Genomic DNA, 13,766 nt, shown 5'->3' on the forward strand with positions numbered 1-13,766 from the left:
CCACCCATCCATCCAATCATCCACTCACCCACTAACCCACCCATCCACTCATCCACCCACCCACCCACCCATCCATCCATCCTTCCATTCATCTATCCATGCATCCACCTATCCATTCATCCATCTGTTCATCCATCCGTCCATTCATTCATTCATCTAGCCACCTATCCATGCACCCACCTATCCATCCATTCATTTAACCACTTATTCCACCTACCTATCCATCCATTCACTTACCCATCCATCTGTTCAACCATCCAATCTTCCACACCCATCCACCCACCTACCCATTCGTATATCCATCTAGCCATCCAGTAGAGGAGCCCCTGCTGGGTGCCAGATACTTTCTGCCTTCTTCAGTTCCTATGTCACCAGGCCCAAATCCAGCTAAAGAGATGTCTCCTTGGCTGGGCTCATTGGCACGCCTAATAATCCTAGCTACTCAGGAGGCTGAGGCCAGGGAATTGCTTGAACCTGGGAGGCGGAGGTTGCAGTGAGCTGAGATCACGCCCCTGCACTCCAGCCTGGGCTACAGAGCGAGACTCCATCTCAAAAAAATTCTGAAGTTTTACAAACCACCAAGTCATAGAAGGTCAGTGATCCACAGATTAGAACACCCTTCCATTGTAAAGCATCTCTAAGGAAAAGCATCAAAGAGAAAAAGATAACGGACTGAGAAAATGTTTGTAAGATACCTGGTGATAAAAAGAGTCAATACCTCTGATGGAGCAGCTAGAGATCACAGATGCTGGGTGGGAGGGCAAGTCCCAGAAGAAACCTCTGTAACTGATGAGGACCTCGCTGGGCTCTCTGGGAACCCGGGAGCAGGAATTCAGCTGACAGCGATGTTCTTCTGCGTCTCAGAGAGTCACATGCTGGGTGTTGAAGAGGGTGTGGGCACACACCATCAAATGCCGATAGGAAGCCTTCCTGGAGAGCAGTTGGGCTGCACTGGTCCCATTTTTAAATGTTTGCACCCTTTGAATCAGCTATTTAAAAGAGATCCTGGCCGGGCGTGGTGGCTCACGCCTGTAATCCCAGCATTTTGAGAGGCCAACGCAGGTGGATCACCTGAGGCCAGGAGTTCAAGACCTGCGTGACCAACATGTGAAACTGCGTCTCTACTAAAAATAGAAAAATTGGCCGGGTGTGGTGGCGCGCACTGTAATCCCAGCTACTCTGGAGCCTGAGGCAGGAGAATCACATGAACCCAGGAGGTGGTGGTTGCAGTGAGCCGAGATCGTGCCACTGTACTCCAGCCTGGGTGACAGAGTGAGACTTAATCTCAAAAAAAAAAAAAAAAAAATCCTATCCTGACAGACATGGAAATGATATATGTGCAAGGGCATTCTTAGCAGAATGTTTGCAACAGCAAGGACATAACTCAGAGTGATCTGAATGGGAACAATCCATCCTGAGGTGCTGGAGTCCAGACCCTGGAATGCCGTGCGGCCGTCAAGGTGCCAGGGTGAGCCAAGCCCTCGCAGTGCTTTCCACGCAGTCACCATGCAGGCCCAGCTGCCCACTAAGCTCCAGTCCGCTGTGGACTGACGCTTTTGTTGACTACTCTAAAAGTGTGGGGTGGTTCCTAACTACACTGAAAGCCCCTAGCGCTTATTCTCATTTTCGGTACCATGTCACATGGGCCTGCTGAGCACACTGCATAGCAAGGTCTGGATGTGTCATCATGGAAAAGCAGCAGCCTGCAGGGGAATATGTTTAGACCAGCAAGCCAGCGCACAAAAGGGCATGTGTGTGTGTTTGTCCATATGCGTTTGTATGCAAGACTGTGTGTGTGCACACGCATTTGTATGTGAGACTGTGCACATGTGCATTTATATGAGACTGTGTGCACACGTGTTTTTGTGCAAGACTGCACACATGTGTTTGAGACTGTGTGCACAAACGTTTGTATTTGAGGCTGCACACGTTTGTATGTGAGACTTTGTGTGTGCACATGCATTTATATGCAAGACTGCACGTGTTTGTGTGCGAGACTGTGTGCACACGCATTTGTATGAGACTGTGCACGTGTGCATTTATGTGACTGTGTGTGCACGCGCATTTGTGTGCCAGACTGTGCACACATGCATTTGTATGACTGTGTGCACACACGTTTGTATTTGAGACTGTGTCTGCACATGTTTGTATTCGAGACTGTGCACACGTTTGAGAGACTGTGTTTGTGTGTGCACATGTATTTATATGCAAGACTGTATGCGCGTGCGTTTGTGTGCGAGACTTGTGCACACACATTTATGAGCGAGACTGCACACGTGTTTGTATGTTAGACTGTGTGTGTGCATCCACACACCCACAGGGAGGACTCAGTGGAAGTTTGTCCATTTCTTGGCAATTTAGAAAGGAGAATGAGAAGAGACTAATGGTTACTTTTGGCTTTGCTTTGATTATACCAAACATACTCCATTTCTTTCTTTTTGGGAAGGCCATCCTCCCCACCTCAGCACTGAATCCTCAGCTGGCCATGGTGTCGTGCACCTGTAGTTCCAGCTACTTGGGAGACTGAGGTGTGAGGATTGCTTGAGCACAGTACGTCAGGGCTGCAGTGCGTATGATCATGGCATGATTTCCGCTGTGAAGAAATCATGATTTCATGCCTGTGAAGAGTCATGGCACTCCAGGTCGGGCAACATAGGAGACCTAGTCTCTTTAAAAATTTTTAATAACTAAAAAGATGAGTCCGTATTGCAAAGGTTTAGGAAAGACTGGTCTATCTGCATTGTTTTTATTAAGATCACTTACCTGGTTCATAAATGATGTGGCTACAGTCATTAAGTCGTACAGAATGACCAGCTGTGACAAACCTATCATCATTATTCAACAGTATTTAACATGTGAGAGCCAGCCAGTCTGGGGGCTGAGCAGGACCTGCTCTGCCTGCGGCTATTTCTGGCTGCTTCTTTAGTCCCCTTCACGGTAGTTACTGTGTCCCAGCACCGGTGGCCCAGGGGTCACCTGCAGCTGCCTCACTGCATGTCCTCACCTGTCCACCTCTGGGAAGGGGCCCTATCCTGCAGGGAGCAAGCTGACTACCACTTCACTGGCTCTTGGCTGCTTTCAAGCATGAGCCTGTCTCGCACTGCAGGTGCCAGTACAGATGGCTGAGGGGGGAGGTACTGGGGGCATCCCCTGTGGTCTGGGGACACCAGTTCCTGCCAACACCTATTTGGACTGTGGAGCCAACTCCAGCAGGTGACCTGGTGGGCCCTGCTCTGAGACAAGGAGCTTTACCTGCCTGCTGCAGGGTTCAGGCTGAGACCAGGATGGGGGGTGAGCATAGCCCCACTCAGGGGCCTGCAGGGGAGGCAGGAGGCAGGTACTGTGGGACCCTCTGTGCAGGCCCCTCAGCCCGCAGAGTGGACATCACCTGGAGCCCACCCTCCCTCCTGCACCCTTCCAGAAGTCAGCCGCACATGACATTTCCTCCATCCTGTAGAACACTGGGATTCCTTACAATGTTGTTTCTAGCAACCTTCTTCATGATACCTAACTTTTTTTTTTTTTTAAGGCAAAGTCTTGCTCTTGTCACCCAGCCTGGAGTGTAGTGACATGATCTTGGCTCACTGCAACCTCCACCTCCTGGGTTCAAGCAATTCTTCTGCCTCAGCCTCCTGAGTAGCTGGGACTATAGGTGCATGCCACCACGGCCAGCTAGTTTTTTGTATTTTTAGTAGAAATGGGGTTTCACCATGTTAGCCAAGATAGCCTCGATCTCCTGACCTCATGTTCCACCTGCCTCGGCCTCCCAAGTGCTGGGATTACAGGTGTGAGTCACTGCACCTGGCCTAACTTTTTTTTTTTTTTTTGAGACAGAATCTCACTCTGTTGTCCAGGCTGGAGCACAGTGGCATGATTTCTGCCCACCGCAACCTCCACCTCCCGGGTTCCAGTGATTCTCCTGCCTCAGCCTCTCAGGTAGCTGGGATTACAGGCTTGCACCACCATGCCCAGCTTATTTTTGTATTTTTGGTAGAGACGAGTTTTCACCGTGTTGGCCAAGCTGGTCTCAAACTCCTGACCTCAAGTGATCTGCCCGCCTCGGCCTCCCAAAGTGCTAGGATTACAGGCGTGAGCCACCACCTGATCACCTGATGGGGTCTTCCGGGAGCTCTGGAAAGCAGTTGGTCGGACACAAGGCCTTGTATTCAGACTCAGACACAAGGCAGCCCCATCTTTCTAAGGCAGAAAAAAGGGAAATGAACTTATGTTCAGGTATCTCTGGCCTTGCCTTGGCACTTCCTGTGGGCAGTACCCTCTCTTTATATCTTCATATGTCTGAAATGACTTTGGTTTGACCACTTTCTAGAATGAAGGTTTAGCTGGAAATAGAGTTTTATATATGTCGACATTTTTCTACAACGTTTTTTTTTAACAGATGGGGTCTCGCTCTGTCTCCCAGGCTGGCATGGTGGTGCCATCGTAACTGACTGTAGCCTCTGTTTCTTGGGCTGAAGCAGTCTTCTTGCCTTGGGCTCAACTTCTTTTGAAGATAATATTCTTTTGTCTTCAGAGAAGTCAGCCATCGGTCTGATCTCAGTTCCTTTGGGGAAGCTGTTTTTGTTTTGTTTTGTTTTTTTCTTTTTGAGACAGAGTCTCGCTCTGTTCCCCAGGCTGGAGTATAGTGGCCTGATCTTGGCTCACTGCAACCTCCGCCTCCCAGGTTCAGCCCAGCTAATTTTTTTTATTTTTTATTTTTGTTGGTATTTCTAGTAGAGATGGAATTTCACCATGTTGGCTAAGCTGGTCTTGAGCTCCTGACCTCCAGTGATCTACCCACCTTGGCCTCCCAAAGTGCTGGAATTAGAGGCATGGGCCACCACACCTACCCTGGGGAAGCTGCTTTTTGACTTTTCTCTCAATCTGTTAGGTTCTCCAGTTTCACCATTGTTGTATCTAAGTGTGGATATGTTTCTCTGAATCCTGCTCAGGAATCAGTATGTTTTTTAAATTTTAGGACTAAATTTTAGGTTAGTTGGCTGGTTATTTTTCTCTTCTTAAAAATTCTTCTTAAGGCAGGGCGCGGTGGCTCACGCCTGTAATCCTAGCACTTTGGGAGGCTGAGGCAGGCGGATCACAAGGTCAAGAGATCGAGACCATCCTGGCCAACATGATTAAACCCCGTCTCTACTTAAATACAAAAATTTGCTGGGCATGGTGGCACGTGCCTGTAGTCCCAGCTACTTGGGAGGCTGAGGCAGGATAATTGCTTGAACCCAGGAGGCGGAGGTTGCGGTGAGCCGAGATCGCGCCACTGCACTCCAGCCTGGCACCTGGCGACAGAGTGAGACTCTGTCTCAAAAAAAAAAAAATTCTTAAAAATTGTTTTCAAATACTGCTTTCTACTATTTCTGTCTGATCTCTTCCGGAGATCTTACGGGGCATGTCAGCCATGCTTCTTGATTGTGTGTGTGTTTGTGTGTGTGTGTGTGTGTGTGTGTGAGAGAGAGAGAGAGAGAGAGAGAGAGAGAGAGAGCACCCTCCCCCTTTCCAGGGGTTTCCCCAAAGGTTGCTGTCTGGAACCACTGGATGGCTCTGGTGTCTTGACCAGAACTAGTTCCCATTCCATCTTTTTTCATTCTTGTTTTTGGGTTTATTTTATTGCTCTTTTCCTGATTTCTTAGATTGAATGTTTCACATTTATTTTTATTCTTTCTTGCTTAGAAATTGCATTTCTTGCCGGGCGCGGTGGCTCAAGCCTGTAATCCCAGCACTTTGGGAGGCCGAGGCGGGTGGATCATGAGGTCAAGAGATCGAGACCATCCTGGTCAACATGGTGCAACCCCGTCTCTACTAAAAATACAAAAAAATTAGCTGGGCATGGTGGCGCGTGCTTGTAATCCCAGCTACTCAGGAGGCTGAGGCAGGAGAATTGCCTGAACCCAGGAGGCGGAGGTTGCGGTGAGCCGAGATTGCGCCATTGCACTCCAGCCTGGGTAACAAGAGCGAAACTCCGTCCCAAAAAAAAAAAAAAAAAGAAATTGCATTTCTTAAGGTGAGAATTTTCATGAGTATCACTTTGGCCAAGCATCAGAGATTTTGAGGGGTAGTATTATTGGTATAATTATTTCCTAGGTAGTCTGCCATTGTGGGCTCAGGTTTTCCATTTCACTAGCGAGTTGTTAAGGAGGGAGTTTCGAAATTTATTTGGTTATTTATTAAACCAAATGTGCTAGATACTACTTTTGATATTATGCTACTTAACAATCATATTAAATATACTTATTAATATCGTTTATAAATTTATTTGTGTTTCTCAATTTGAACTGCCAAGAACCACAAAGTGTTCAAATCCTCCATTGCTCCTGTTTGTATCCATTTCTCCTTCTCGTCACTGTCATTTTTTTTTTAGGTGGCGTCTCACTCTTTGGCCCAGTCTGGAGTGCAGTGGTGCGATCTTAGCTCACCACAACCTCTGCCTTGCAGGTTCTAGTGATTCTCCTGCTTCAGCCTCTCGAGTAGCCGGGACTACAGGCATGTGCCACCATGTCCAGCTAATTTTTTTTTTTTTTTTTTTAGTTTTAGTAGAGATAGGGTTTCACTATGTTGGCCAGGATGGTCTCGAACTCCTGACCTCATGATCCACTGGCCTTGGCCTTCCAAAGTACTGGGATTATAGGCATGAGCCACCATGCCTGGCCCTCACCATTGTGTTTTATAAACTTTAGTGCTGTGTTGCTTAGAGCAGAAATATTCAGGACAGCTATAGCTCATTCTGGTTCATAATTAAGTGTCCTTTCTGATGTTTAACCATGTCCAATAATATTTATGTGATTATGTGTTAAAAGATAATTTTCAGAAAGAAGTAGAATGTCGCTCCCAAATATAAAAAAATGAGCATTTGTTTAGGATTTTATTCTATTCATTAAACAATGAGGAAACCAGGCAGATGTTATAACCAGTTTCAAGGATAAGTCAGAAAAGCACAAATCTATCTGGAGTAAAGGAATCAAGTAGAGGCAGAACTGGTTCTTGTGGAGGGGAGAGCCAGGCAGGATAGGATTTGCATGTCTGATAACCCAGGGAATTTGCAGTATACAAAGCAGTTTCTATGGAAGCTCACTTTTTTCCTACAGTTTCTCTGCTTTTGATGGAAAGTAATCTCAAAGAAAGGTGTTTTTTCCTTGTGCATCAGACAGGTGGTGTGTGGAATGTGGTAACAGGTGTTGAGGGAGGTACAGCTCACAAAAAGTCGTCAGGAACCGCAGAGGGTCAGAAAGGTTGTTTCTGATCTCACAAAATGGAGCTGATTGGTAGATGGCTTGACTATTTCCATAGGCGCCACAAGAGTGCTAATTCACCATCTCTGCTTTTTGAAGTTTGCTTTCTTAGATGTTTCCATAAGGAATTTCAGATTAGACTTTTAAAAGCCTCTTTAAAAAATAGTTTAAGACTGGGCGCGGTGGCTCACGCCTGTAATCCCAGCACTTTGGGAGGCTGTGGCAGGCAGATCACTTGAGGTCAGGAGTTCGAGACCAGCCTGGCCAACATGGTGAAACCCCGTCTCTCAAAAAATATAAAAATTAGCTGGACATGGTGGCAAGTACCTGTAATCCCAGCTACTCAAGAGGCTGAGGCAGGAGAATAGCTTCAACCCAGGAGGTGAAGGTTGCAGTGAGCCAAGATCACACCACTGCACTCTAGCCTGGGCGACAGAGTGAGACTCTGTCTCAAAAAAAAAAAAAAAAAAAATTAAGTAAATAAATAATAATTTAGGCCAGGCATGGTGCCTTAGGCCTGTAATCCCAGCACTTTGGGAGGCTGAGGCGGGCAAATCACCTAAGGTCAGGCGTTCGAGACCAGCCTGCCCAACATGGCAAAACCCCATCTCTACTAAAAAATACACAAAAATTAGCCGGGCATGGTGGCAGGCACCTGTAATCCCAGCTACTCAGGAGGCTGAGGCTGGAGGATAGCTTGAACCCAGGAGGTGGAGATTGCAGTGAGCCAAGATCACACCACTATACTCCAGGCTGGGCAACAGAGTGAGGCTCTGTCAATAAATAAATAAATGCCTCTCACTTGCTGTCCTGAGGCTAGAAAAACAAGCCAAGAACCCACCAGATTCATCTGCCCTATAAATTTGAGCAAATTCCTTTCTTTTTTTTCCTGTGAGACAGAGTTTTGCCTTTGTTGCCCAGGCTGGAGTGCAGTGGCACGATCTCGGCTCACTAGAAACTGTACCTCCTGGGCTCAAGCAATTCTCCTACCTGAGCGTCCCGAACAGCTGGGATTATATGCATGCACCACCACACCCAGGTAATTTTTGTATTTTTAGTAGAGCTGGGGTTTCACCATGTTGGCCAGGCTGGTCTCGAACTCCTGACCTCAGATGATCTGCCTAACTTGGCCTCCCAAAGTGCAGGGATTATAGGCGTGAGCCACTGCACCCAGCCACAAATTCCTTTCTTTTTTTTTTCTTCTTTAAGATTCCCAAACTAACAAATTCCTTTCTTAAGGTTTCCAAATTAGCCCAGGTTCCTGGGCCTTCCGGGAAGTGCCCTCCAGATGCATCTGCCATCCTGCAAGCTGGGCCCTATGCCAGGTGTTTCCTGGGAGGGCTTTGTGGGCATGGGCTGTGTAACATCACTGTGGTTCCTTACGAGGGACTACTTGTGACTGACCTAAATGAGCATCATTCTCAGATTTGGACTTCTATGCAGGGCTGTGGTTACAAGTACGTATTTCTAGTTCAAGTCCTGGTAAAAACAAAGATAGTCATTGAAACTGTGAATAACTATATTACCTTGAAAGTTAAGAGTACTCAACAACTTTCTGAATTCCGGAGGACTCAGGCTGGGAGAATAAGATACCGCTTAGAGATGATCTATTGCGGTTCACGAGAGCGGGGACTACAACATTTTTATGGGCTGTACGTAGCTCGAGAGGAAATAGGAAGAGTTCTTTATATATCCAGAAAGTAGAACATTAAGAAGACATCAACCATATTCTCAACGAAAGCCGTCAAGCTCCTGCATCGGTTCATCCCTTCCTGTGAGATCCGTTCTTGTTCCACTCCATCTTAGTTCTTGTTCTTAACAGTCCGTCTGCTTCTCAACTGGATGCTTAGTTCTGGGATGGTCTCAGCGTCGTCTAATCCACCCTCTGAAGCCTGTGCCCGTAGTGCCTACCCAGTCCTTTCCCCAGGCTCTGAGACAGTCTCTGTTCAAGTTCCCCAGGGTCTGAGACAGTCCCTGTTCACTCTAAGCTGTCTGAGCTTTCTGGGGAGCATCGGAGTAACACAAAAACTGGGTGAGGCTGGGCGCGGTGGCTTACACCTGTAATCCCAGCACTTTGGGAGGCTGAGGCAGGTAGATCACGTGGGATCAGGAGTTCAAGACCAGCCTGGCCAACATTTCAAAACCTCATCTCTACGAAAAAATACAAAAAATAGCTGGGCATGGTGGCAGGCGACTGTAATCCCAGCTACTTGGGAGGCTGAGGCACAAGAATTGCTTGAACCCTGGAGTCAGAGGTTGCAGTGAACCAAGATTGCACCACTGCACTCCAGGCTGGGCAACAGAGCAAGACTTTTGTCTCAAAAATAAAAAATAAAACTGTGGATGACAAAAGACTGCACATGGATGGCCATGGTTAACTCACCACTGCCAGTTTTCAAAAGTAAAAGGTCTGGCCTGGGCATAGGGACCCACACCTGTCATCCCAGCACTTTAGGAGGCAAAGGCAGGCAGACCCTGAGGTCAGGAGTTCGAGACCAGCCTGGCCAACATAGTGAAAGCCTGTCTCTATTAAAAATACGAAAAAATTAGCCAGGCATGGTGGCGCACACCTGTTATCCCAGCTACTCAGGAGGCTGCGGCAGGAGAATCACTTGAACCCGGGAGGCGGAGGTTGCAATCAGCCAAAATGGCACCACTGCACTCCAGCTAGGCAACAGTGTGAGACTCCATCTCAAAAAAAAAAAAGAAAAGTGAAGGTCTCTTCAGAGCAAGAATAACGTAACTGAGAAGTGACATTTGATTGTCCTGTAGACATCTGGAAACAGAGTCTGAAAAAGAGTTCTAGACAAAGTTAATCCAAGACGCTTATGCTGTTTTCAAAGATGCCCGGAAACAGAACATCTGATTTCTAAAAATGGATGAGCAGCATTTTTACAGAAGAAATTATTTACAGATAATTGTGAAGCTGACTATTCCATAACTATACCAGGAATATCCAGTGGAGAGGCAAGAAGTGTGGGGCAGGTGGTGGCCGTCTTCCAGTAGCACAGCCGCAGAGTGAGTGACATTCACCCAGCTGCACACTCTGGCATCAGAGATGCACAACTCACGTTAAAGTAAGGTGACGCCCAAGTTATGTCATGGCAGTCACGGGACTTATGCCTCAGAGCTCTGCACTGCTGCCAGCTGACAGCATCATGCAGATGGCTTCAGGACTCATGAAGAGAAGCGCCGTGGGCAGCCGAGAAGTCTCCGCACAGCACAGTGCACAACTTCTCCGTGCCTCAGACACACACGGCCCAGGCAGGCCACACACCTCCCCTGACCTGGCAGTTCTTTCCATGGTATTCATCAAGCCTAACACACCAAATAAACCTAGTCATTTCTTTAGAATTGTTTTCTTTCCCCTTTTTCTATTTTAATAGAAACCGAGTCTCACTCTGTCACGCAGGCTGGAGGGCAGTGATGCGAGCACAGCTCACTGCAGCCTCGATCTCCTTAGCTCAAGAGCTCCTCCTGCCTCAGCCTCCCAAGTAGCTGGGACCACAGGTGCATGCCACCACACCCCAGCTTGGACCTAATTATTTCAAATACCTCTCTTTTTATAAGAATTTTTTGTGTGTGATTTTCCAGGAAACTTCTGGGGCATCTCATAGATCATTTTAAATATAAAAGATCTTCTGAAAGCTTTATTTTATTTGACGTTTAGAATTCAATTTTCATAAGGAAAAACATTAAAAGACGCCAGGAGATTTGAACACTAAGATAGATTCATGGGTACCTGAGAAGTAACATTTAGCTACCCATGTGAAAGTAATGATCAAATGCTTAAATGTAGAAGAGAACAGTTATAGAGAACCTCAGCTCTTTCATAAGCATGGGAAGCTTTGTTTTCTTAAATCATCAAGACATAATAAGTCAACAGAAAGCATGGAAGATTACCCTGGTAAGATAGCACCTTTGCTGTCTGGACAGATTAACATAGAAAGCAAAGAATAACCCTTCATATTTTAGGGGAAGTCAATAAGTAGTAAATGAAGGCAGGCTGGGTGCAGCGGCTCATGCCTGTAATCCCAGCACTTTGGGAGGATGAAGTGGGCAGATCACTTGAGGCCTGCAGGGGTTCGAGACCAGCCTGGCCAACATGGTGAAACCCCTTGTCTACTAAAAATACAAAAATTAGCCAGGCATGGTGGCAGGTGCCTATAATCCTAGCTACTCAAGAGGGTGAGGTGGGAGAATTGCTTGAACTTGGGAAGTGGAGGTTGCCGTGAGCCAAGATCATACGACTGCACTCCAGCCTGGTTAACAGAGTGAGACTCCGTCTGAAAGAAAAAAAAAAAAGGCAAGGAAACAAGCACAATAAGTTGAGCCAACTCCACTAAGATTTTAACACATTTCATAGCTTTTTTACAAAAAGCTTTTTTTAAAACTCGTGTTTTCAGGAAAAGAAAAAAAAAGAAAAACTAGCTTTCTTTCAACCAAGCAAGGATTGAGAAAACAAAAAAACAACACCTAGCTTTCAGCTGGGTGTGGTGGCTCATGCCTGTAATCCCAGCCCTTTGGGAGGCCAAAGCAGGAGGATCACTTGAGGCTAGGAGCTTGAGACCAACCTGGGCAGCATAGTGAGACCCTGTCTCTATCAAAAAATAAAAAAATTAGCCGGGTATGGTCCCAGGTACTTGGGAGGCTGAGGTGGGAGGATCGCTTGAGCCCACAAAGTTGAGACTGCAGTGAGCCGTGATCGCACCACTGCACTCCAGCCTGGGTGACAGAAAGACCCTGTCTCAAAAACAAACTTTTTTTTTTTTTTTTTGAGATGGAGTGCCACAGTGCATTAAGTACATTAAGAATGTTGTGCAGACATCGTCATTTGCTCAGAATTCCTTTACTGCCTCAGAGGAAACCCCACAGTTATGTGCAGTCTCCCCCTGTCCCCCGCCCAGCACCCAGTTTCTGCCTCCACGCATTTGCCTGTTCTGGACGTTTGGTTTCAGCAGGATCATACAGTACTTGTCTTCCTGTGCCTGGCTTCTTTCACTTGTATTGTGTTTCAAGGTCCGTCGTGTTGGAGCATCCCCGCTTCGTTCCTTTTCGTGGGAAGAGTTCCTTGGCGGGGGGAGGGAGGGGAGCGGGGGAGGCGCAGGCCACGTGTATGCATTCGTCAGTTTGAGGACATTTAGATGGTTTCAGCCTTTGGGCTATTGTGAATAATGTTGCTGTGAACATTCAAATTTTTGTTTGAACACCTGTGGTCAGTTCTCTTGGGTGCCTCCCTGGCAGTGGCCTTGCTGGATCATGTGGTAATTCTACGTCTAACCTGGTGAGGAGCAAACGCTCCGCCTCCCATGGCGGTAACACTTTCCACACCCACCAGCAGTGCGTGAAGGTCTCTCCACATCTGCACCAGCACTTGCTATTTTCTGGTTTTGTTTGTTTGTTTATTAAGAATAGTTTTATTAGGCCATGCACGGTGGCTCACGCCTGTAATCCCAGCACTTTGGGAGGCTGAGGCAGGGGGATCGCCTGAGGTCAGGAGTTGGAGGCCAGCCTGGCCAACATGGTTAAACTCCATCTCTTCTAAAAACACAAAAAAATTAGCAGGGTGTGGTGGCTTCCGCCTGTAACCCTAGCTACTTAGGAGGCCGAGGCAAGAGAATTGCTTGAACCCGGGAGGCAGAAGTTGCAGTGAGCCGAGATCATACCATTGCACTCCAGCCTGGGCAACAAGAATGAAACTCTGTCTTTAAAATAATAATAATTTTATTGCATGTTTTTTTAACTTTTTTTTTTTTAATTTTATTTTTAAATAGGCTGGGTGCAGTGACTCACACCTATAATCCCAGCACTTTGGGAGGCCAAGGTGGGTGGATCACAAGGTCAAGAGATCAAGACTATCCTGGCCAACATGGTGAAACCCTGTCTCTACTAAAAACAAAAATTAGCTGGGCATGGCGGTACTCGCCTGTCGTCCCAGCTACTAGGAAGGCTAAGGCAGGAGAATCTATTGAACCCAGGAGGCGGAAGTTGCAGTGAGCTGAGATTGTGCCACTGCACTCCAGACTGGTAACAGAGGCTCTGTCTCAAAAAAAAATAAAAAATAGAGGTGGGGTCTCGCTGTGTTAGCCAGGCCAGTATTGAACACCTGGCCTCATGTTCCTCCCACCTGGCCTCCCAATGTGCTGAGGTTACAGGTGGGTTACAGGTGTGAGCCACTGTGCCCGGCTGTTTTCTATCCTGTTGATTCTAGCCATCCGGTGAGTGTGAGGTAAAATCCCATTGTGGCTTTGATTTTACACTTTCTGGTGACCAGTGGTGTTGAATGTTTTCATGAGCTTTTTCCCCATGTGTGTATCTTGTGACTTCTGGCTTTTAAATTCAGGTGTTATAAACGAAGGGAAGCACATTCATTTCCAAGTGTTATCTTCTCTATGTTCTTTTATTGTCTGGAAGAAACTGGTGCTTTTCTTTAGGGCCCATCTCCAGATATCCACAGGGCAGAGCTGATTCTTCGATGCTGCTCAGATGTTAATAATAAGCAATATGTTCATTGTTGCCATCTTCAGG

The 13,766-nt window shown here is 46.9% G+C and overlaps 1 protein-coding gene across 1 annotated transcript in view; it reads left to right on the forward strand.

Annotated features, from left to right (window-relative positions):
• Positions 1-11,288, forward strand: part of LOC116525468 (coiled-coil domain-containing protein 57) — a 45,838-nt gene extending 34,550 nt beyond the window's left edge. The window contains exon 9 of the mRNA XM_032241227.1: positions 11,255-11,288. Within this exon, the coding sequence (XP_032097118.1) occupies positions 11,255-11,270 (16 nt within the window). The 3' untranslated portion in view covers positions 11,271-11,288. The remainder of the gene's footprint in view (positions 1-11,254) is intronic.
• The last annotated feature ends 2,478 nt before the right edge of the window (positions 11,289-13,766 follow it).

This window comes from Sapajus apella, unplaced genomic scaffold (genome assembly GCF_009761245.1).
Source record: "Sapajus apella isolate SASKATOON/1434 unplaced genomic scaffold, GSC_monkey_1.0 scaffold48, whole genome shotgun sequence".
In the NCBI taxonomy this organism is placed as follows: Eukaryota; Metazoa; Chordata; class Mammalia; order Primates; family Cebidae; genus Sapajus; species Sapajus apella.